Source organism: Didymella exigua (assembly GCF_010094145.1).
Source record: "Didymella exigua CBS 183.55 unplaced genomic scaffold M421scaffold_26, whole genome shotgun sequence".
Classification (NCBI taxonomy): domain Eukaryota; kingdom Fungi; phylum Ascomycota; class Dothideomycetes; order Pleosporales; family Didymellaceae; genus Didymella; species Didymella exigua.
In genome coordinates, this window is record NW_022984800.1 from 358,104 (window position 1) to 382,509 (window position 24,406).

Below are 24,406 nucleotides of genomic sequence, written 5' to 3' on the forward strand. Positions count from 1 at the left end.
ATAGAGGTAGCCGTCCTCATCGAACTTGTATGTGAATACCCACATCAGGGGTAGCACCTCTGCATCAGCAGTCTCTGCTGTTTGTGTCGTCTTGGCGAAGCAGCCTTTGCCCCAGATCTCGCGGTACTCCTTCTGCGCAGCCTGTCGAAACTGCTCTCCAAACGGATGAGATTCGAGCTCTGAATATGATCGCGGAGCTCTCGGCACTTGCGAATGATGTATTTTTGTGGTTGGCTCAACCTTCAAGGCAGTTGAGAAAGCCTTGAGGTAGTCGTCGACTGATGCTCCGTATGAGACGGCGTGAGAGTGCCATCGCTCTGGTGCCTGGAGATCAGCATTTCGTCTTGTACGCCGCGGGCCTTCGATGACGTTGTCTGTGCTGAGATCAAGGTTTCGACGTCTTGGAGCGTTGTTCTCATGTCAATCAGGTATATAGCCTTCAAGCTGGGTTGCAGAAAGATCATGAGTTTGTGATGTGTGTGGTTGTTCGTGAGCTAGTTGCTCATCAAGAGCATGTTGCTCTTGTTCTGATTCTGAGGACAGAGAATTGGTTCGTCTGTCTTGTTAATCGTGGATTGAAGTTTCTGGAGTCAGCAATCCTCCGTTGTTCTGCTCCTTATTCTGTTCTGTCACTTCACCCCCCATCTGAGGCTCCGTGAGCGCAGATGTGTGAGCAGGCTGCTGTTGACGGCGTTGTCGAGTTGTTAAAAGATCTTCTATTGCTATATCGTCAGGCTTAAGCTCCTCAGGAAATGCTAGAAGCTCAACGACTTCTGCAATTACTGATTCTTAAGCGTAGCCTTGTAGTCCTTTGTAGAACTTTGTAGGTTCAAAAACGACGTCTCGAGTGCGTATGACCTAGTCCTTAGTAGGTAGCTAGATTCTGAATATGTTGGTAGAGTTGTAGCCAACAAGGTGGCCAATTAGTGCTCTCGATTCAAGCTTGTCCGCGCGCTTCAGCGAGCGGTTGAGTACGTAGGCTCGACATCCAATTGGACGCATGTGTTGAACCTTTGGTTTCGTCTTCCAAACTATTTCGTATGGCGTTTTCCATTGTAGTGCTTCTGTTGGCGTACGATTCAGCACGTATGCTGCTGTTCGAATCAGCTCATGAGCCAAAGACTTTGGCAGTCCTGCTTGGATCCTCATGGCTCTAGCTCGGATGACAAGGAGCGATCCCGCTCGCTCTGCCAGTCCATTCTGCTCCTCGGTATACTCGGCTCGTGGCTCGTATCGAATACCCAGGTCTTTGCAGAGTTCCTGTAGGAAGTTTGGTGATGTGCCATATCCACAGTCGTTGTCTGTCTTAACAGCTGTTACGTCGCAGTCAAACACTTGCTGTATGCTGCGTACGTCTTGAACCAACCATCAACTCAGGAACAGTTTTAATCACTGTAGGAAGGTTGACACTTTGTGCTATTTTAAGTATTAATTAACAGAGTGTCCAGCCTATTAATCGCCATTCAAGCAGGCTTCTCCTTGAGGTATTAATTAGATAATGTCAACAGAGATTTAATAGAAGGGCCTCTAAGCTTAGTCTTCCTGTTGTCTTTGAGATATCTGCTTTGTTAACTTTAACTCTGTACAGACAGTACAGAATTTGTTATTATTGCCTTCTACAACAACTCCATCAACGTTTAAGGTAAGCTTTTCAATTGCTTTCTTGCTAGGATGACCCCACATCTGATAGGCTGTCCTAGCATCAACTGTTTGATTAAGGCGTGGAGCCTTTAAAGGTTAGTAGGTTGTGCTGAAAGACGACAGCAAAGTCTGGCTTGGACGACGTGAGGCATCAGCGTCCACCAGCCAGTGCCCTCCATCGTGCTCCAAGTAGGCAAGAACTGATCCTGGATTGCCCTTGTACAGGAGATCACGTCCTGAATCAAAGTGTATATTAAGCTTCCTGCAGCGCGCCAAGCCAATCAGGCTTGTAACAAAGCCTTGGACGTAAGCAACGTGAGTGAGCTTCAGTGGTCGTACACCTGTTGGTGTATTTGCCATAAGCTCCATGCTTCCCCAGGCTGTTATCTGAACACGTCCTGTTCCAGCTCCAACAAAGTCAGTAGCAGCTGCGTCGTACTCTCTTGTCCATCCCTTCCAGTTCTCAGTGTTGATTACATGAGTGTTAGAGCCAGGGTCAAGGATCCATCGGTTGCTAAGCTTGCCAATATCCTCTTCCATGCTCACTGCTGTGTAGAGGTTGTCTTTCTTTTTCATGTTGTTGCAAGCTTTTGTGTTAACTTGCTTGTTGTTCTGAGCATATAGCTCTTGCTTGTAATTCATATATCGTACAGTGTTAGCTGTATGTCTGGTGGGACGGTTGCCGTCGTCTATGGCAATACTCCCTCTATTCTCTTGCTGTTTTGCGCGCCACTTATTGAGCGCCTTGTCGAGCTTGTCTCTCAAGTCGTTGTCAGCGGCCAGGGCGGCATCAAGCTTCTTTTGGCCAATTGCGTTGGCAAAAGCCTTGGGTCTTCGTGGATGCTCTGTGTTGATCAACCAGCAGTCAACCCAGTAATGTTTCAGGCCACATGGGCATTGAGGCTTGGCCTTGCTGCCGTTCTTGTTGCCATCCTTATTCTGCTGCTGAGGCTTCGCCGCGTCGAGCTCCGCAGCCATTGAGCTGAGTCCTGTCGACAGCGGTAGCACACGCTTGAGGTAAGTGGTGAACTTGCTGACGTAGTCCTCCACTGATGGGATAGCAGTGCCAGCGTCCTCTAGGTCGATCAAGGCTCGCAGGCCTGATGTACCATACTCGGGATCGATCGTCCTGCAGGCGACTAGGAAATCTTCCTGTGCCCGAGAACCCATTGTTTCTGGAACCTCTGCGGCGATGCACATATTAGTGATCTCCACCCAAGAGCGTAGCCACTCCTCAACCCTCTTGCCGCGAGGCGGCGTCTGAAGGGCTTTGTATCGTGCGATAAGATCGCGTTGTCGTGTCGCGTCAGATGGTGCAAGGTGCTTCTTCAGCGTTGTCAACCGCTCGTATGGCGTGTCCTTGCTCTCAATCAAGTAAAGGTGCTTTGCAGCAATCGTCTTGCTGATCTCAGAGTTGAACTCAGCAAGAGCCTTCTTCTGACGCCTGAACTCAATGTCCTTGCGCTCCCATCGCTCGTACTCCCATTGGTACAGCTTCTGCTGCGCGGCAGTAAGATGAGCAAGTGACGTAGCATCGTTGTTGTGATCCGTCAATTGAGGTTCAATTGGTGCCATTAACGTAGGCAAGACCGCTGCCTTCGTGGCAGGGTCAACGTACTGCCAGAGCTCGTTCTTCTGCGCAGTATCTTTTCGTATGAACAGCCACTTGTGCCAGTCGTCAGCTCGATCGAGGACAACTGTCACTCGGGTGACCGCAGGGTCTGACTCAGTAGTCATTGTAAGTTGCTCCGCACAGTATGATCAATCGTGATCTCAATCGTGGGTGCTAATTAGTAGGTCGGCGGCTCCGTACAGTATGATCAATTGTTGATCTCAATCGTAGGTGCCTATCAGTGGGTCGGCGGCTCCGTACAGTATGATCAATTGTTGATCTCGATCGTAGGTGCCAATCAGTTGTTGTGAGTGAGCGAGCTATCTAGTCGCAATCCGGGCTCATAACTGTTGCGGTATGAAGAGCAAAATGCATATAATGAGTGTATTCTATGTTGTTCTTGTCGTTGTGTCTATGTTCTCCAAGGCTCGCTGCGGGGTTTTTTTTGATGACGTCTTTGTAACGCAGCCAAGGTAAGAGGTGCTCAACAACATGAGGAAGTAACACCAGACCACCACCAACAACACGTGATCCGCTTCTCCTCTCAACCGTTACATAACGCCTCGCCAATCCGAGGACGGCCTTGCAACCAAACACCTTCCTCTTTCGTCACAGACACCACTATATGACCCTCCACGTACAGACCACGAAGCTACTACGGTGTCTAGTAATCCTGAATCCCACAACGATCCTCGCGGCTTCAAGAATGCCTCTACTGCTTCCATCGCTTCCGCTTCCACACTCGCTTCAACTCACACTTTATTACCTCCAGCACACTGACCTCTCCGACCGAAAGTTCACCACTTTTATTTGTGCTGCCCAAGACTGGCACTCCTTCGCCGAGAAATTCTACAACTGCATCACAACCCAACGCGAAGAGACAGTAGCCGACAGTGTCAAGAAGTGCATCTCCAAGGGTATCCCCCTGCGACGCTGCATCGCAATCGTGCCTTTTCTTAGATCTTCTTTGCCTGTCTACGCACAAGCTTGATACCTGCTGCGCGTACTTTCGCCATTAGCATCTTCTACATGTTCCTGCTTATCCGGCGCCTAGCCGCTGCTCTTTGTAAACACCCATAAATGTGCTAGAGGCGACGATACGCAAAGACTTGGAGCACGCTGGAGTGTGCTGTCTCGCAGAAATATGTAGTCAGGGAGCGTAGAGACTTCGCGCCTTCGGAGTATATAGTCCGTTGGTTTCGGACAGATGCGGGTGAAGCAAGTGTGCGAATGCGAATCAAATGGATACAAGTTCTTTCAGGGATGGTTGGTGCAAGTCGCCGGATTGTTGAATTGAAACGTGACTCCGCTTCAGGATTTGAGGCGCCGTGGGTGCTTTTTGAGCTGTCTATAATCAGGCAGCTAATTTTGTCTGTGAATCCACTGGCCCAGAGAATTGAACATTGTAAAAAAACGAACTATGAAGCGTAGGTCGTGAAGCAGGACACAAGGAAAGCGTTTCTTATTTGTCATATTTATACTTGGTTTGCATGAGGATCTCGAGGACAGCTGTATGATTTGGACCACGCATACGAGGGCCATTGGAATATCATTCGAGTACTTGTTGCTCTCGTGTTCTGGTACCTCAGCTTCTGTAATGTGCCATGACAGTGCTATGACCGGTCAGACCAATGAAAAGCTTCTTCCCACCTCGAATGTAATGTCGCAATTGTCGTGAAGCTTCTCGGCGGAGCGTGGAAGGATTAAGCGAAAACAATCGAGCACCTCATCTTTCTCTCCCCGGTGACGTAGACCAAGAAATAGAATCCGTTCTAATTGTCGAGAAAGTGATACAAGCCAAAGTGTGTACATCGCAATCTTCCGGCAACATCCCGTGGGACAGTATGAATTGGTAAAGTCAAGTTCAATTGACTGTAGATTTCGGATAGATTGCATGGCGATGGATAGTTGTTCGTGGTTATCGTGACGCTGCATGTCCAGTTTACGATGGGTGATTTCAAACCTCTCTTAAGGACCCGCCCGGTCGTACCAGCCGAAATACTTCGGATTATCGGTAGGGTTGTTAGCGTCCCAAAAATCCTATTCGCCACGGGAATGGCTCGGACGGTGTAGGTGGGAGTACTCTGGCAGCAATAGTCACGGAGTCATGGAGTGGCGCTTGCGCCGCCTCTGCGCTGGTAAGCGCTGAACTGTTCGTCATGCTCCTCGCAGGCGCTGGAGTTGTCAGCAAGTGCTTTATACTACGTGTCATCAAGAGCTTACAACTTGATCTGCAATCAAGTGGGAAAGGTTTTGCGGTGGTTGAGAGTCAACGATGGTTTGAGGGAGAAAAGAAGCTGCAGTGCCGCGCGCGGTGGGTGAGGTGAAGGTGCCTTCCTAGCATTGCGAAACGCTAACGGAGAATGCGATGATTTATTCCAAAGCTGTCGCGGTAGATATGGATCAGGTAATGACTAGATAGATTGACTGTTGATCTCGACACTATAGATATAAATAAAGAGGCAGAAGACATTAGAATAGCTTGATCCAAGCTAAGGACTACGCTAAAAAGAGATTATTTATGTATATACACTCTGTATTATCTTCTAATCCTATTTGCCAGAGTAATTCAAATACTGCCATCTGGATCAAGTCTATCTGACCAATTCTTTCACGAACGCTGTGCGCCTGCAGTGAAGCGTGAAAGCAATCATCTAAAGCATATTCTAAACTCGTGAAGGACTGCTTCACCTTCCAGTTTGCCATCTTTTCCTGCTACATTCAAACCAGTGGAGGCACTCAGCCACTCCATATTGACTATCCGATGCTCATTACGGATCCTGTATCTTCCACTGCTCCCACAGGTCTCCCCGTACATCAAACGTGACCTTGTGTCGCTCAATGAACTCCTCGACAGAGACTCTGGGTACCAGGAAGGGCTCATCTTGCGGCCGAACGAATGTAGTCCTCCTGCTGCAGCACCTCACAAGGTCGGTCTTTTCCTGCTCATCTCGCACCCCAACGCTTCAGATCCCCTGCATTCGCGCTGGCGAACCGCCGATCGGGCTGAATGCAGTAGTAAAGTCGAAGTCGATTGCCTTCAAGGCTTCCATGCTTCGCATGTGGGAGAGCATTTTCACGTTGACAAGCGAGGTAGAAGGAGCTTTTCAGTGCAATCAGAGTGCGGGGCGGAAGCCGAGCGTGTTGGAATTCATCGTCCAGGTGAGCGTGCAGTAAAGATGACACGGTCAGCATGTCAATGAATCTAAAGTAGCGGACATACTATGCGTCCGACCGAGGGAACAATGCCGGCGCCGTGTCCCCATTGACCCTCTCCCTCTCTTGAACAAAAATCAACTCGCGCGTCGCAGCAACTCAAGGAGGAGATCGTGATGCACGGCCAACGTGCAGTGCGGTCGTATTGTATGTACATGTACTCCAATGTGTTTCTAGAAACCGGCGACATGTTATTCGAAATCTTCTCATCCACTACGCAAACAACCGTGGAAACAACACCTTCGCAACATCCTCCCCGCTTCCCTCCCTCCCAGCCACAAAACGCTCTACAGCAGCAACCGGCGCATTCGGCAAATCGCTCCCGAAAAGCAACCGTCCCGGCCCAGCAATCCTCCCAGCAGCCTCAACCTGCGCCTCCCCACAAAGCGCCGTGTCAAAGTAAAATCGTCGCACATCCTCCCTCACCACCTCCGCACCCGTCCCACCCAGCACAGCAACCCTCTCCACAACACTCGCTAGCGTCCCACCCCCATGGCTAAGAATGACCTTGCACGCCCCCGCACGCTCCCTCAGCGTGCCGCTCACCACGAGATCCATAGCGGAGCGCGCCGTCTCGTGCGCAAAATCTAGCATCGTGACCGGCAGCGCTTGGCTCGCGGGGAGTAGGTTGGGGGTGTAGGTCGGATGCACAAGCACGACAGCGCGGCGGCGATTGAGTGCGTCCCAGACCGGCGCAAACGCCGAGTCGCCGAGGTACGAAACCCGAGGCGCGCTGCCGGTGCTGACGCCAGGGACCGGCGGGGAGGAGTACGATGTGAATAGCACAACGCCGTCGGCGCGCAGGACGTCGAGTGCGTGTTCTATTTCCGCGAGGCAGGCGGGCGTGTCGTGCAGCGAGGGCAGGCTGGCGAAGAATCCGTAGCGCTGCGGCTGTTGGTTGCGGAGGTCGGCGCAGTAGGTGTTGAATTGGCGCGCCAGCGCCGCAGCCTTGGTAGGGTCAGGTTCGATCTCGGGGCCGGGCGCGGTGTGGCTGAGGATTGCGGCTGTGATGCCGAACTTGTCGCAGAGGGTGCGAGAGTCGGAGATGTTGAAGTTGGGAACATTACAGCCGCAGCCTGCGCGGTCCATGGCTGGAAGGTGGTTAGCAGAGATTCGAGCTGTAAGAAGGGGACATGTAGAAAGGGGGGCGACAACCTTGTGTGAAGAATGGGGACTGCACATGGTGGTGGACGTCGATTCTGGACATGGTTCGGTTGGGTGCGTAGTAAGGACGATGGCCAGAGATCAGTGAATGCGATGATGGAACGAGTGGAGTGGGGCAAGTAAACTTGAAGCTTGCTCACACCGAGTATCTGTGTATACTTAAATACTCGACCCTATTTGTTAGTGTCCACGGGATCGGCCCGCCAGCGGTCGGCATTTGAATGTTCGGATAAGGGCGACCGTCATTGTTCGTACGGCCGAACCCACATCAACCTTGAAACTGTGCCCTACAACGTCGAGTCGAATCCTTGTACGCTGAATCCAATGCGTGTGCTCAATCTTACAAATCAGCCATGGTCTCATCCATATCCTGGCCCCCAAATTCGTCTTCCTTGATCCCCTCACCGAACTCATCGGCTTCATCCATGTGCTCAATCGCCGCTCTCCCTTCAAGTGCGCGCAAAGCCGTATAGTCTGTGCCACTGATACCAAGCTCACCCTTTTTCTTCTGATGCGCGGCTAATTCCTCGGGTCCCCAGCTCGAGTAACCCTCCGCTTGTTGTCTGCTGAGTGGCACACTCATGTCGCGCAAGAACTGCTTCGCGGTGCTGACTGCCTGATCAACAGATAGCTTTGTCGATTTCGTGTCGAGGCCTTGCTGGATCCATTTCGGCAGCTGCGTGATCTTCTTGTTAAACCGCTTGTCAGCTAGCACCATGATACCATAGTCATCTTTGCCACGGATGACACGCCCAAGACATTGCGCTGCGTGACGCATGGCGTCAAAGGACAGGAAGTCTTGCTCTTTGATGCGGTATGTCTCACGTAGGAACTCGAGGCGCGCTTTCAGGATACGGGACTCGGTGTACTGGAAGGGCACACCCATGCACAGCACAGTGCGGCCGTAGTGGTGGTCAAAATCGATGCCTTCAGAGACCTTGCCACGGGCGACACAAAGGAGGACTGCGCCACGACCGTTATTGCATGCTGTGCGGAAAGTCTCGAGGGCAAGTGCTGTTTCCTGCGCATCGGGTGTCTCGACAAGAATGAGCTTGTACTTCCATACTGTGTCCAGGATCTCCATGCCCTGCCAGGCCGAGATGATGTGCTCCATGTAGAGATAGGATGGGAAGAAGACAACAACGCCGTCGGGTGTGAGTTTGCAGAACTCGATGAGTAAGTTACCAAAGTTGCGCTGCACTTGAATGTCGCCGCGATGTTCGAAGCCAGATGTGATCTGGTTCTGATCGCTGCCACGGTCGACAATCATGGGCAGGAAAGACTTGCGGGTGAGTGTCATGGTGAATGACTCTTGAACAACGGTGTTGAAATTCAGCATTCTGGGATACATGTCCAGAGGGGACATTGTACCGGAAGTGACGATAACGGAGTAGAAGCGCTCGAAAACTGGCTTGATGGCGATGGCAGCGTCGAGGCAGGTCAGATGAAGTACAGGATTTGGTACCTGGGCGGTCGCAGACTCAAAGGGTTCGATGATGAGCAAGAAGCCAGTCTCGTAGGTTGCGATGAGGGTAGCAAACGTCGCGACATCTTGCAGGGGCTGGTAGTCTTCGATATTGGTGAGCTCGAGTGTGCGCACAAGCGATGTGAGTCGCTCGGCGCAGAAGCGGAGGGGTTTGCGCTCGATGAATGAGGCATTTTTGAGCGATTCAAGGAAGGAAGGCGGTGTTTCGGAGATGACTTGCACGACACGCATTCGAATTTTGAGGTACTCGATGAAGCGCTTGAGGAACGCGACAAAGTGCTCTGCGCGCCGAATGTTACCTGGCACCGCTTCGGTGAGAAGATCGTCTGGTAATGCTGGATTCGCCATGAAGGCGTCTTCTGTGCGTGCTTCCTCTGCTGTGCGTAGTCCCTCGACCAGTTTTGCATACTCGCTTTGCAGCTTTTCAGCATCTGTCGTCTTCATTTCGGTGATCTTTCGATCCAGGTTGTTGACTCCTTTGGTGGCTTTCCGTAGCACGTCCTCTGTCAGGTCGATACTTAACGACTCGATACATACGTTGTCGATGTTATGGGCTTCATCGAACACCACGATGCAGTCTTTCGACAGCTCCTTGGATACGCGGTCTGCGATCTTGGGATCAAGCAAGTAGTGGTAGGAGTAGATGATGACGTTGCAGTAGGGCATCATGCGGCGCGCTGTGAAATACGGACATTGCTTTTGCTGCTCGCCGTACTTGAGCAAGCCATCGAAGGTGAAGACACCTGGTGGTATCAGATTATGAGGCTCGAGGAGGTCGAGATTATCATGGTAGACGCAGAGGTCGACGTGTTCGCCGCGCTCCTTCTTCTCTTTAACAAAGCCTGCAGTAAGACTGCGACAGCGGGCGTCGACTACGTTGCCACTCTTCTCACGCTTTACGCTTGGGTGCAAGCAGAGGTTTTTTCGACTCGTAAGACCCAGGCCGCGGAATTCCTCTTCGTAGCCCAGCTCTTGTGTGCGGTAGCTCATGAGTGCTTTCAACTCGGCTAGGGCCTTTTCAATCTCAGACATGGTACGCGAGCAGTAGATCAGCTTTCGCTTCTCTGGGTAGAATTGCTGGTAGGCTATGATGAGGGAGAGCAAAGACACAGTTTTACCCGTCCCTGACGGCATCTCCAGGACGCAGTGCCCGCCGTGGTCCAGCGTGCGTTTGAGATCACACATGTAGGCATACTGCTCTGGGTAGACCCGCGGGTACGGGAAGAGCACCGGGAGGTTACTTGGACACGTGAGCAACATGGGACAAGAATGCCGTCATGTCACGTCTGTCTCCGCAAGGAAGCAGATGGCCATTTGCAGGTCACGTGCAGAGACAGACGTGAGATTCAGAAGCAAGAACAAACAAGTGCGAGATGACTTACTCTATGAAGAACTTCATGCTGACGACCGCCCGCGCGGAAGATGTCGTGGCGATGAGGCTGGCCGTGACAGACAAAGCGCGTTGGCGCTGACGCAAACGCGCCATCACATGTTCGTCTAGCGCACGGCCGGGGTGGGAGAGGTGCCCCACTCGGCCCGCCAGCAATCGTCATCGTTTGGCGGGCGGAGGCGGCACAATCTTCGTCTGCGGGCACTACGAAGTACACGAAGTACTCGACACTCGACATTTGCTTCCCCCTGTGTCCCTGCATGCCGGCGTCGCCCCTTCCCTTTCCTTCCCCGTCCATTGCCACAGCAGCACACACAGCATGAGCAAGCGCTCGGGCAAGGCGTCGGCCAGCAGCGCACGTGCTGCGTCGACGTTTGGCAGCGCGCCCGTGCTCGGTGGGAGCTTTGGGGGCAGCAGCGCATCGCAGCTGTCGTACGTGGCCGAGCCGCCCAACCTCAGCGCGATATCGGACCCCAATGTGGTCGTGTACTTCCGCAACCTGTCGAAACGTGACAGCACCACCAAGGCGAAGGCGCTTGAGGAGGTGCAGGCATACGTCGCGGCGCTGGCGGAGCCCGTGGAGGAGGGTGTGCTGGACGCATGGGTCAGTCGCATCACGCGTCGCCGCAGACACACACACACATAGAGACCAGCCGTAGTAATGCAGCAGTCAGATCGCCGTCTACCCGCGCACCTCGATAGACAACGCCAAGGCCGTCCGCCAGCTGTCGCACACAGTCCATGGCCTGATGGCGGCATCGGCCGGCCGCCGCATCGCCCGCCACATGCCCAGCAGCGTCGCCGCCTGGCTGTGCGGGCTCTACGACAGCGACCGTGCGGTCGTCGACGCCACCCAGAAGGCGCTGCGCCTCGTCTTCGCCACGCCTGACAAGCTGCAGAACATCCGCAAGGCCTACCAGCAGCCCATCCTCGAGTACTGCCGCGACGCCGTCACCAAGGAGACCGTCGCCACCCTGAGTGACGAGCGCACCGTCGGCCCAGACGATGCCCAGGCCAAGTACAGCCGCGTCGTGTCCGCCTGCGTCGCCCTGCTGGGCAGTCTGCTGGCGAACCTGGCACCTGAGGAGATCGCCCGCTTCCAGCCCGACTACGACGCCCTGCTGGCCGACAGGAAGCTGTGGGACTTTTCCTCGCACCCGGACGTCGCCATACGGCGCTCGCTGCACCGCCTGCTGAAGACGTGCCTCGCCAAGCAGCCCGCCGCAGTCAGCGCGAACCTCGAGACCATCGCCAAGGCCTACCTCTCCGTCGCCCTCAACTCCGACCAGACTGGCTCCGCGTACGACTACATCGAAGCCCTCATCCAGCTGACGGCCGCCCACCCGACCGCATGGACCGAGCACTACAAGAGCAAGACGGCCGTGGACCGCCGGCTCCGGCAGTTCCTGAAGAAGGGCTCGCAGTTTGGCCCACAGGAATACTGGAGCCGTCTGGTCGACCTGTTCAAGGCACTTCCTGCAGACGTTCTGCCCGCCCACGCCGCCGATGCTGCAGAGCTGCTCAACGCCCTCCAGGCCGGCATCACCAGCAAGAACGAGGCCAAGTACAGCCAAGACGCGGCATACACTGCGTACTTGGACATCCTGGCGCTGGTCAGCACTCGCTTATCAGAGGGTGACACAGTGACATTCATCCAGGAAATGGCCTTGCCCATCATCAGCCAGTATCTGCGCCCCTCGGTGGAGACGTCACAATGGAGCCTGCCCTCGAGCGCGAGCGGCCTTCTGGCCAAGGCGTTGGATGTAGATGGCGTTGCAGTTGCACTGTCTGGACAGTGGCCGCAGTATGCGCAGCGCTTGGTTGATGACATCAAGACATCTGCGCCAGAGCAGTCGAAAGACTACGACAAGTCTCAGACAGCCGTACTGCAGCACGGCACACGATATGCCACGTTGCAAGAACAGGCCCTCAGAGTTGGCGCGACATCGCCGTTGACGCAGTCCATCAAGACCGCCGAGTCATCCATCTTTGACGAAGCTCTTGCGGTCGTCAAGAACAGGAACGGAAAGCCATACGGTGCTGCGGGCACAATCGCCGCACTCTTGTCTTGTAACGAGCAGCCTCCTAGCGATACTACCGTCCAGCAGCTTGAGCACTTTGTACAGGAAGATTTGCCCGCCATCGTCCTATCACCGTCCTCAACATATCTGGTTGATATTCTGTACTCCTTCTCAGAATCGGCAGTCTTCAAGGGCGCGTGGAGCGCGTCACTTAAGACGGTTTTGAAAGCAGACGACTCCTCGGTCAAGACTAAGGCGCTCGAAGCGCTACTCACATCCTCCAAGATCCCAGCATCTTTCGATCTCGCCACGTCTGATGCCGAGCTACAGAGCTTCGTCAAGTCCAGTGTCCACGATGCCGTAGAGGGCTCGCTGGAGTGGGACTCCTTTACGCGCATTCTTCAGTCACAAGCTAAGATATTGGCCCCAGAGACCACCGACCATATCCTCGCCTACTTGACACAGTCGCTATCCATATTGCAGCATGCGCCTTACTCGCTGCAAGGCCTGCGCCATATCGTAAAATCCAATTCGTCCATGCTGCGAGAGTATGCCGCTACACCAAAGGGCGGAGAACTTCTCCAAGCTTTGTTGCGTGCGTCCGAGTCTGCCAACGACGAGATTGCACAAGGTGCAGCGACTGTCAGCGCATCGATTCAAACAGTCTTGGCATCCGATGCCGGCACGCAACACTCGATACACGATCTCATCCACCATGGCCTACGAGAGGCAACGCCATCTTCAGTGTCGGTCGAGACCTTGGTGGAGCTGGCCGAGAAGTCATTGAAGCGCGCCGAGGTCTGGGAAGAAAACGCGAACCTGTTCCCTAGCATCGACGACTGGAACTTGGCTCTGGCGCCATTCCTTGATTCTGCCCCCAGATCCGCGCTTGCCATCGCCAACAGCCTTTATGGAGCGGTCTATCTCGTTGACCCAGCCGTAGCATCTGCTGCTGTCCAAAAGATGAGCCGTGATTCGGACGGCTACTCTGCAGCATATCGCATCGCACAATACGTCGCTAAATTGTCGCGAATCCCTCATTTCAGGGTACAGACTGCACCACTTGAGGTGCGCGATGCATACTTGCGTAACATTGCTCTCACTGTTCAGCTCGTCAATGACAACCTCGGTCTTGCCGGAGCGAATGGGCTCTGGACCGATTACAACACTGATACCGAGAACGATGCAATGTCGTTCAAGTCTGATGCTGCAGGCTTCACTACGCAAGAATTGACGGGTGTCCACGGGTCGATGTCTTCGTTGGCAAAAAGTCCAAACGAGGAAAACGCCTTGTTGACCTGGGCTCAAGGCCTCCTCGGCCAGATCGACGCTGGGTCCTCGACCCAAGCGTACTATCACGCACGCGCCTACAGTTCTCTGGTATCAACAGCCATCATGTTCCATGGCTGGAAGAGCTCATGGACCACTTCAGTGCAGGAAAGCCTGAAGATCGTTCGGAAGACCAAACAGACCATTCCTCTCCTGGCATATCTCACTGCCTTTGACGAGCCACTTGCTGCGTCAAAGTCTTGCGAGCGTATGTGCAACGAAATTATCGCGGACCTCACCGGCCTTGACATCGATCTGAAGCCGCAAGAAGGGTTGAGTCAACTGGTCGTTCTCAACACAGTACTTGCCCAGGACGGCATCACGGAGAGCATCGCCAAGCAGCGTCTTGTCTTCTTCGTTAAGCATGTCGTGCCGTGGCTGGACCCTGCCCACGGATCAGTGGAGATCAGGGCTGAGGTCTGCCGCGCATTGACCGCTCTACTGCCGTTGATGAGTGACATGTATGGCGAACATTGGGGGGATATCCTCAATGCGCTTTCATCAGCATGGTCAGGCACGACTGAGCTGCAAAGCACTGAAGCCGAAGCAAGCAGCCCCATCCCGTTCATACACGCCTCCCTGAAGCTATACGAGCAGCTTCGCAGACTCACCGAGGGGGAAGAACCGAACGACGACCTCCTGGAGGGCTGGAACGAGTCGGAGCAGCCAGTAGCGGCAGGGCTGATCAATCTACTCAAGCACTCGCAGCACTTTCCGGATGAATTTCACCAACCTTTGAAGATGGTCAATGAGGTCCTCGCGCGCCAGATTGCCAAAGTACCATTGAAGCACCTCGACTCTGCGGAAGAGCTTTACCCACTGCTGTACGTAGAATCACAGCCCGTCCAGCAGACTGCTTTCGATATCTTGCACAAACAGATACCAGCTGCGCAAGAGCAGATCTCAATCGATGCAGCATTGTCGAAGACTACAGCCCGTTTGCCTGAAGAGCTCCTCTCGTTGATCATTGAGGCGCCCACAGTTGCCGCACTAGCCGAGGTCAACTTCGATCGTGCTGTTCCACTCTCTTTGAGAGGATATCTCCTCAGTTGGTTGCTTGTCTTCGACCACCTCGAGCATGCATCCTTCAAAGTCAAGAATGACTACATCGACCATATCAAAGAAGGCGATCATCTCCCCGGTCTTCTCGATTTCACATTCGACTTCCTCGGCCACGCACACAATAAGCCGGTTGACGTATCCAAGCTCGACGTCACAACCTACACTCCCACCACCGAGTTACCAAAGCAAGATACCCAATATTTACTCACACATCTCTACTATCTTACACTCCTTCATACGCCCTCACTCACAAAGTCCTGGTTCAATGCGCTGACCAACAAGTCCCGCGCCGTTGCCGTCACCCTCGAACCATGGACCGAGAAAAATATCTCGCCGCCCGTCATCAACGCAGCGCTCGAGAGCGTAACAGCCTGGGCCGGCACAGAGACGGACGACACGTTCACCGTCAGGGTTGCGCCGCGCGCCCGCGAGATCACCGCTTCATACATCCTCGACGAGCAGACAATGTCGATGCGCATCGCGCTCCCTCCGGCCTTCCCGCTGGCCAACGCACACATCGAGGGCCTGAACCGCGTGGCAGTCAACGAGCAGAAGTGGCAATCGTGGCTGCGCACCTCGCTCGGCGCCATTACCATCTTTAACGGTAGCTTGATTGACGCCCTGTCGACGTGGCGTCGGAACGTTGAGGGTGCGCTCAAGGGTCAGACCGAGTGCGCGATCTGCTACAGCATAGTCGGGCCGGACAGGAAGGTGCCGGACAAGAGGTGTGGAACTTGTAAGAATGCGTTCCATGGCGCGTGTTTGTTTAAGTGGTTTAAGAGCAGTGGCAGCAGTAGCTGTCCGCTTTGTAGGAATCCGTTCAACTACGGTTGAGTGGGTGCGAGCTAAAGACTCCCCGATGTGCTTGAACGTACACTCCTGATCTAGCGTACATAGCAGTCAATCGGATTTTGAAATAGTTACCCTTGAGCCTTGGTAGGGGCTGATTGTCGTGTTCCTCTTTTTCACGTCGTCCAGCGAATGCTAGCTCCTTATGCACGTCTTCACTGGTCCGAATACTTCGTTTTGATCGCACTGACTAGGCAATTTGCAGAGGACTAGCAGATTGTCCTTCCTCCAGCGTCTCTACACCGGTTCGCATGTCGGAAATTCTCTGCTCAGAGCAAGAGAGCGTTGCGAATAAGAAAGAAGTACAAGACTGTAACGAGCGACGTGCCTCCACACTCCACGAGAAGGCGTGGCGACCGCGTCTCGGACCATCCCTACCTGCGCAGCATAACACACACGAGGCAAATCTGGACGACAAGTGAGATTATATCATCAAATAGCCTTGCTGCCGGAGGTGCATGAGACGGCGCATTCGGTCCTCCCACTGCCGCACCATGTTGCTTCGCCGAAGCCGAAGCTGCTCCTGCATGTCATGCTTGACCCAGGAGGCGCGAGACCCAGCCCCTTGACGGTGCTGCGTACCGTGCTCGACGATCGGTCTGAAGGACCAAATGTGGCGTGCAAGTACACCTGGTCCAGATCAAACATCTTAGGTCCAGCAAGGCCTTATAGAATGCTTTGCAAGACGCAACTGCTTCCAGAACTGTTGCGCATTGCGGAACAGTTGGGTAGAAGAGCCAAGAAGTATGCATAGAGCGGCAAGATCTTAGAGTTGAGCATGATCTCCTTGGTTCGCGATCTGAAGCAAGACTATTTCAGCTCGCTGTCATTAATTGAGATCAAAGCTCGTCCAGACCTGATGATGGCTTGCAGAAGACTGCGTTGGGGAACGGAATTTAGCCCTGAAAAGCTCAAAGCGGTTGAAACGAACGTCAAATCCGCTGACCTTCTTGATTGTAAGCATATCACCAGCATGATCGGAGGGTGTCAGAAAAGCTCGGCTGAGGGGCTGCAAACGATCTACGTGCTTTTACATCCGACATGGAACTGTTCCCTGTATATCTCCCCATCTAGGTACTCCAGAGGATCCATACCTGATAACAGAAGGTGGTTACGCAGTTGCTTCAATTGAGCAGCATCAGCAATCAAGTACACGCGTTTCAAAGACATCATGCATGGGGACATCAGCGCTGTCAAGCTTGTTCTGATGAACGAAGGGATATATCTGATCTCTTTTGAGTAACCCCGTATGTTCACACCAGGCATTGAACACAAGTCTCCGAAAGCTCAAGGCTGTCCATCAGCCGTAACATGGAACCAATGGCGACATATTTTCCCTTGGAGTCGTCTATCTTCAACTTCTCACCATGACTTACGTTGAATCGCTCGAAGCTCTCGAAGATATTCTAGAAGAGAATCCTGGTCGATTTGCGCCTACCCTTCTAGTAGCCTCAAAAAGATAGCTTAGTAATCTACCTAAGAAGGCACCGCGCAGACATTCGAGGAGTACCGTCGACGTATATCACGATTGCGTACAGGGCATGCTTCTGGCACCATGTCTGAGCGACCTATAGTATCAAGGTTCTGTCAATCTCGACGGACAACTGGGTAACGTCAGCAGAGTGCGGATCTGACTGTGCGAAGCAGTCACTGCCAGTCAGTAATCTACAACAACAAAGCTGAGAATCTGCGGTCGTCGTATACCTGGGACGAAAAGAACATCTTAGTACTCTACAGACAATGCCAATATATCGAAACACGCATAGCGTTTAATCCTGATGTCAGCATCCGGATCAGCATTCCACCAATAGGGTTTTGAATCCTCCACCATGGTCCATTGGGTTCTCACTTGCCTTGTTTCCTGTAATTCGAGGATTTCGGGTAGTGCGCAGCGACTGCGCATACGAAAGCTACGCTCTACCTAGAGGCGTTCGAGAAAGACCAAAGGACTAGATGATTCGGCTGTGGGACCGCTACCAGTGGATACCTACTGCACTACCTACACATCTAAACCGCCCGGGCTGCGATTTGGTCAAGGTACCCGAGAATAATGGCCTCGAATGTCATCGCCAGCCTCACCCGTGGTACAATATCTTTAGAACCAACGTTCGAGAAGGACGCCGGCGAATCTAGGCAGTGCAGCTGCGATCTCTGGTTGGCTGACTGAGCATTGCCAAGCGCAGCTGTGTCAGCGCTAGGTAGGGTAGGTAGGCGATACGATCTCGGGTCGCGAAATCGTGAACTTAGAATGAACGAGATGGCGCGTGCGCATGGAGTTGTGGATGGCAACAGCCACCACACGCTACCACGGGAGACAGCAACTGCACGAATAGCAGAACGCGTCGTCTGAATTTTTGACTCACCTTCTGTTGGAGCAAAAGATTTCTCTTACTCCACAAACTATTAGGTAGATACTGCGACACCCTGTCTTTCCACCTGCTGCCTTCCATAACGATCGTCCGCGTCACCAACCGAAGAACACTTATTGTCGACATCACGAGAGCCATCGGGTCGATAGTCAAAGCACGCAGTCCGGCTGTTTGACGAGGAGAATACGACCAGGGGCAGTGTAAGATTACGAGTGCCAAGCCGTAAGGCTGTGAGAACTCAAATCCTACACGATGTCAAACTAGACTAGCGCATGCATTAGCCGGCATTTCGATAAAACGTACCTGTGCTCACAGACTTGCCTCAAGGCATATAGACAGCTCAGCATGTCGCGGTTGAAAAGGAGAAACCAGGCTCTCGACATCTTGTTGATTTCCAGATTGGTTAGTATGATCTATGATTGAACCCGACAACTGTCGTACGAGACTAACAAATGCGACTGCAGACACAGCTATTACAGTCGAATATTCCGGCTGATTAGCCTGTCACGATGCGCTCATTCGCTTTCCTTCTGGCCTTACAGGTGGCAGCTGCAGCCACGATTACTGTTGACAGCTTCCAAAGCGGTAATTCTGGAACAAATGCGATCGATCTGAACAACGCGACTTTCTGGCATTCTCAATACCAGCCAGCAGTCGCTCTTCCTCACGTGGCCACGCTCGACTTGGGCATCGCTACCTGGATCAACGGTTTCACATATCTGCCCCGGCAAGACGTCCGACCTGATTGCACCACTTGCAAGCTCAATGGAAACATTGGGCGTCATGACATTCAGATCAGCGTCGACAATGCTAGATGGACGACGGTCGTTTCCCAAACTACATACGCCGACACTGCTGCGTTGAAGACGGAGACATTCGCCGCAGTCAATGCTCGATACGTCCGCATTACCGCATTCACAGAAGCCGGGAACCGCGGCCCGTGGACTAGCGCTGCAGAGCTCGGTGTGTTACTGAGAGGTAATACGGTCAGTAGTGCCGGCAGTAGCAGCAGCAGCATCCGTACCAGCAGCAGCAGCCCGAGCCCCACTATTCTAGCCTCAAGCAGTTCCGTCTCGCCTGATACAGCCCCAGCGAGAACGATCTCGGCAACAGTTAGATCAATTGCTGTCAACTGTGCTCAATCAGGTTCTGAGGGATCCAAAGCAATCGATGGCGATAGAGGGACCATCTGGCACAGTCAGTGGAGTCCAGAGATCAGACTGCCCCACAATGCCGTCCTCGATCTGGGAACGACTCAACAGGTGACTGGGATTACTTATCTACCTCGTCAAGATGTTCCGACGGGTGGAAAAATAAACGGAAACTTCGGTTCCCACACGATCGAGACGAGTACCGATAATCTCAACTGGATCGTCGCTGCAAGAAGTACCTTCGTAGACGATGCTACTCTCAAAAGAGAGACCTTCCCTGCCGTCTCCGCTCGCTACGTCAGAGTCACTGTGTTGACAGAAGCCGGTAATCGCGGACAGTGGGCCAGTGCTGCCGAGCTTGGAGTTTTGGTTGTGTCCAATGCGGTAGTCGATTTTTCAAGCACTGGAAAGTGGAGTTCTGTTATTCAACTACCTCTGGTGGCTGCTGGAGCGTTCATGATTCCTGAAAGCGGAAAAGTTCTGATCTTCTCCGCTTCTGGCCGTACCGACTTTGAATCTGCCAAAGGATACACACAGACCTCCACCTACGACCCAAAAACCGGAGCTGTGACAGAGCGCGAGGTGCGAAATACCGGACACGATATGTTCTGCCCCGGCCTGTCCCTGGATTTTAATGGCCGCGCAATAGTCACTGGTGGAAACGACAACTTCCCGACCAGCATCTACACACCATTGACAGACGTCTGGACCAGAGCAGCTGACATGAAGCTCAAGCGTGGCTATCAATCTTCGACGACTCTCTCTAATGGCCAGGTCTTCCAGATCGGAGGCTCTTGGGTACCTGGAGCACTGCGCGGCGGCAAGAACGGAGAGATCTACAACCCGGCCACCAACACCTGGACTCTATTGCCCGGTTGCCCTGTCGCGCCGATGTTGACGAATGACGCCCAAGGAATCTTCAGATCAGATAACCATGGCTGGCTGTTTGCATGGAAGGATGCTACCGTGTTTCAAGCCGGCCCGAGCAGGGCCATGAATTGGTATGGCACGTCTGGGAGCGGTAGCCAGACTGGAGTAGGAAACAGAGCAGCGGACGCGGACTCAATGTGTGGCACTGCGGTCATGTACGATGCTCTCAATGGCAAGATTTTCACCGCTGGCGGCTCGCCAAACTACGAACTATCAGATGCCACCACCAACGTCCATCTCATCACTATCGGCAATCCTGGAAGCGCACCTTCAGTCACCAAGACCACTTCGATGACGTACGCAAGAGCGTTCCACAACAGTGTGGTTCTGCCCGATGGTAAAATCTTCACCACTGGCGGTCAGTCCTACTCTCGACCTTTCTCCGACGCAACCGCCATCATGCAGCCTGAGATGTGGGATCCAGAGTCTCAGAACTTTACCATTCTTCCGAGCCACGAGATTCCTCGCACTTATCACAGCATTGCCCTACTCCTCCTTGACGGGACAGTTTTCACCGGCGGTGGTGGACTGTGTGGAGGATGTAGAACCAATCATCTCGACGCTGAAATCTTCAGCCCTGGGTACTTATTCAATCCAAATGGCACTGCAGCAAGACGGCCGGTCATCAGCACCCTGTCGGCCTCCACAACTGCCGTTGGTTCAAGCCTGACAGTAACGACCGATACGGCTGTCACGAAGTTCTCGCTCGTCCGCTACGGATCTACTACACACACAGTCAATACAGACCAACGTCGTATTCCTCTTGACGCTGTGTCTGGCACTGGAAACACATACACTGTAACCATTCCGCGAGACCCGGGGATTGCGCTGCCAGGTTACTGGATGTTGTTTGCGCTCAACTCGGCAGGCGTACCTAGTGTCGCCAAGACGGTCAAGATTACTCTATGATCTTCACCTACCCGCTACAGGATGCTACTCATCATATCAAAGCTTTCAGTTACTGCAAGCTGCGTCTGTTTAGGTATTTTCTACATAATTTTACTAGGTCTACCTATCCTTATTGCTGTGATACTTTATGTAACGTACCTGACGCGTGAGTTGCCCAGACGGGTGAGTCGCCCACTCTGCCAAGGCTCCACCAAAACGCGACCCTATTTTGGCACACAACACCCCATTATAGGCCTGCAAATAGTAATTTAACATGTTACAGTAACGTACCTCACGGGCGAGTGGCCGGCCCGGGCGAGTGACCGGATTTTGCCAAGACCACACCAAACTTCAACTTCTCTTGCATATTACAGCAAGTTACTGCAAGTTACTGTAACTTACACTATACAGCACTAATCTACAGTATCTTGCGCATCTTTTATACACGTTTGCGCGTTGTGCCCTGCCTTACTACACCTGCTACAGTGTTATAAAGACTAAGTGCCTAGTTTAACGCGCCTCTTCTTGCTTGCCTTCTTCCTATTATTACAGGCTTTAAACTCCTTTAGGGTAGTTAAGCGCACTCCTTTACTAACAGTAAGAGTCCCCTCCCTCTAGATCTGCTTCCTCTTGTGTGATTTACAGCGTGTAGCAGCCTCATTAGCAGCTTAAAGCTCTGCGACCTAGTTGCGCACTAAAACTAGTGAATGCGCCATTATCTCTGCGCCCTTAGTGAGCTAATTAAGAGCATTAACTATTAAAGTTAGAGAGCTATTGCTATGTTATTAAATCCTCTCTTTAATAAGCTTTAATTGCAACCTAAATTCTAGGGTGTTCTGTAGGGTTTAAGAGTGCCACGTACTCTTATCTATAGTAGGTAGTGGTAGAGTACATAGGCGCACTTTAAGCTTTAATATTACAGCCTCTAGATTAAAGGGGACCAAGCTAGCACCTCTAAATCCTCCCTAGATATTACTCCTAGTAATAGAGGCATTAAAAGCTCCTTTAAAGCATGGTAAAAACTCAAGTTTTGTGATGCAAGTAATCTTGTTGCGCATTAGCAGCTTAGCTTGGCGACTATAGGCCTTCTTTATTAGGGCAAAACAACCTACGTCAAGCAGCTACAACAGGTGCGATAAGTGTAGAGGTATACACAAGGTAACAATCTTGTGTTCTTTATAGTACTAGTAGAACTTAACTAAATTGTGGCTCTTATAGCTGTCTAGAATAAGCAGCTAATAGCTGCCAACAGTGCGCTCCTTTGTGTGCTTATTAAAGTGCTTCAGCTACTTAATACTAAGCTTGTTATTAGTCTAGCTATTCTTAGAGATAGTAATAACCTAGTTGTAAGGTAAAGACAGCTCCTTATACTAGGCAGAGAGGTGGTGCTTGCCTTTAAAGATAATAAAGGGTAGGATACTATATCCTAACACGTTAATACCCTAGATAATACTAGTCCACTCTTAGTTGCCCTGCTATACTGTCTTTAGTCTTCTACAACGCTCTAAGCCTGTAACAACAGCTTCTATTAATATAACACCTATTATAAACCTAGACTTGTTAAAATTATAGGTGTCTTTATCTAGGATACTATACTTAGCTTTAGTATTCTCTACTAGGTAGAACTAGCCCTAGATCACCTTAGGATCCTTGCAGAGGGCTCTCTTGTAGTCGTACTTTTAATTAAACTTGACTGTGAGCTCTGGGCGACGCTTAACGAACGTGCTAGCCTAGTTCTTGCCAACAGGAGGCTAGTGGCGCTCAGTGAGTAGAGAGTTGGCCATATCCTCCACATCAGTAAGCCTAGGTAGGTATCCTCGCTCGTCCAGCTTCAGAACATGCTGCACAATCACCTCCTCTTTAGTGCTTGTTAGCTTTATTAAGTTAACCTTACAATTGCGTCTTAAGAGCGTTCTAGCACATTGTTGTCTTAGCGTTCTTTCTAACACCTTGTAGATTGTTACAGCGTGTGGAATAGTAAGAGTTATAACTTGTTTAAGAGCCTAGATTATAAGCTGTATATCTAGTTCCTTTAAGACACTTTAAGCCTTTTTGCGTTAAGACATTGCGGGTTGTATGAAGTTTGGTGTGGTCTTGGCAAAATCCGGTCACTCGCCCGGGCCGGCCACTCGCCCGTGAGGTACGTTATAGAAGAGCTAACGTTCTTTACAAGCGAGTGACGCGTACCGTGGCCGTGCACCCGATGAGCCAGTTCAGCTAATGAGCCACCCCAACAAGATATTAACATTAGAAAAATGAAGCTGTAGAGCCACACCTAAAAGATGTTATTGTAAGAAATGCTAACGTACTCTATCACCAAGCTGGTCATATCACTGAACTAGTTAAAATCTGCCAAGACTAACACAACTCCGCACTTTATAGTATGTCTTAACAATATTACAACTTATTGCTTTAATACAAAGGGAGACTGCAGCTTGCTCTCTAGGCCTATAATACTGGACAGTTTCAGAGCTATCAGGCTGCTGCTGCTGCGTTTAACGTTGTCAGATTCTCGTACTGTTGTCAGAGTATAAACTCAACAAGATCGTGGTGTAACGACGCAGGCAAGAAGAGAGATATCCGGAATAGGTGTGAATCCGCTACGAGGCATATGGGAGTGCTGGGATGATAAGAACACCAGGATATATTCTCTACACCTATAGGTCTTGTACAAAAGGATATAGAAAAACTACTCTACAAAGCTACAGTTCCTTGCTCCTTATATATAAGTGTTTAGTAGTAGTTTAGTGTAAGCTTATGCTATGTAGCAAGGGCCATGGTCATAAGTTGCTAGAACTGTATCCTAGTAGTATTAGGTCACTGTTTATAGAGCGTTGTTACACTATCCCCCTCCTTGTAGACAGATAGTCCTATATCTATAACTTAGGCTTAAAACAGAACGTATACAGACATAGTAAGTAAAAGGGAATTAGTAGTAGGTAACATGAACCTACTTTCACTTTGTGTTGTTATATAACGTACTCCACGGGTGAGTCGTTCATACGGGTGAGTCGTTCATACTGCCAAGACCACACCAAAACTCCACCCTATTATGGCTTGCATTGGCCTACTTTGGCCTTGTATACACTAGTACAGCATGTAATATTATTTAGCAACAGCTTCTACAGGCTTTTTACACGTGCGCAAGTTATGCCCTACCTTATAACACTGTTTACAGTGTCTTTAGGTTGCCTTACCTCCTTTAACACGCGCTTACTTCCCTGCCTTCTTACTATTACTACACGCCCTAAACTTATTTAGAGTAGTTAATTAAAGGCCTTCCTTAGCTGTTAGGACC

At 51.7% G+C, this 24,406-nt stretch overlaps 5 protein-coding genes across 5 annotated transcripts; 2 read left to right on the forward strand and 3 right to left on the reverse strand.

Moving 5' to 3' along the window:
* Positions 1 to 2,280: 2,280 nt before the first annotated feature.
* M421DRAFT_37025 (uncharacterized protein) lies at positions 2,281 to 3,261 on the reverse strand (the record flags this gene model as incomplete). The annotated part of the gene is made up of 4 exons (XM_033589746.1): positions 2,281 to 2,484; positions 2,532 to 2,562; positions 2,639 to 3,043; positions 3,092 to 3,261. Coding segments are annotated over 4 exons (810 nt in total), but the record flags the coding sequence as incomplete, so codon positions are not given.
* A 3,421-nt stretch (positions 3,262 to 6,682) lies between these two features.
* Positions 6,683 to 7,676, reverse strand: M421DRAFT_102952 (amidohydrolase family protein; the record flags this gene model as incomplete). Its single annotated transcript, XM_033586846.1, has 2 exons — positions 6,683 to 7,560; positions 7,625 to 7,676. The coding sequence occupies 2 exons, from the start codon at positions 7,674 to 7,676 to the stop codon at positions 6,683 to 6,685; spliced, it is 930 nt and encodes a 309-aa protein (XP_033446125.1).
* Positions 7,677 to 7,973: 297 nt separating this feature from the next.
* On the reverse strand, positions 7,974 to 10,304 carry M421DRAFT_94491 (TFIIH basal transcription factor complex helicase subunit; the record flags this gene model as incomplete). Its single annotated transcript, XM_033598209.1, has 1 exon — positions 7,974 to 10,304. The coding sequence occupies one exon, from the start codon at positions 10,302 to 10,304 to the stop codon at positions 7,974 to 7,976; it is 2,331 nt and encodes a 776-aa protein (XP_033446126.1).
* Positions 10,305 to 10,828: 524 nt separating this feature from the next.
* On the forward strand, positions 10,829 to 15,755 carry M421DRAFT_7637 (uncharacterized protein; the record flags this gene model as incomplete). Its single annotated transcript, XM_033597212.1, has 2 exons — positions 10,829 to 11,113; positions 11,184 to 15,755. The coding sequence occupies 2 exons, from the start codon at positions 10,829 to 10,831 to the stop codon at positions 15,753 to 15,755; spliced, it is 4,857 nt and encodes a 1,618-aa protein (XP_033446127.1).
* A 2,725-nt stretch (positions 15,756 to 18,480) lies between these two features.
* Positions 18,481 to 21,404, forward strand: M421DRAFT_423436 (carbohydrate-binding module family 32). Its single transcript, XM_033593470.1, has 2 exons — positions 18,481 to 18,541; positions 18,604 to 21,404. The coding sequence occupies exon 2, from the start codon at positions 18,649 to 18,651 to the stop codon at positions 21,127 to 21,129; it is 2,481 nt and encodes an 826-aa protein (XP_033446128.1). The 5' UTR covers positions 18,481 to 18,541; positions 18,604 to 18,648; the 3' UTR covers positions 21,130 to 21,404.
* The last annotated feature ends 3,002 nt before the right edge of the window (positions 21,405 to 24,406 follow it).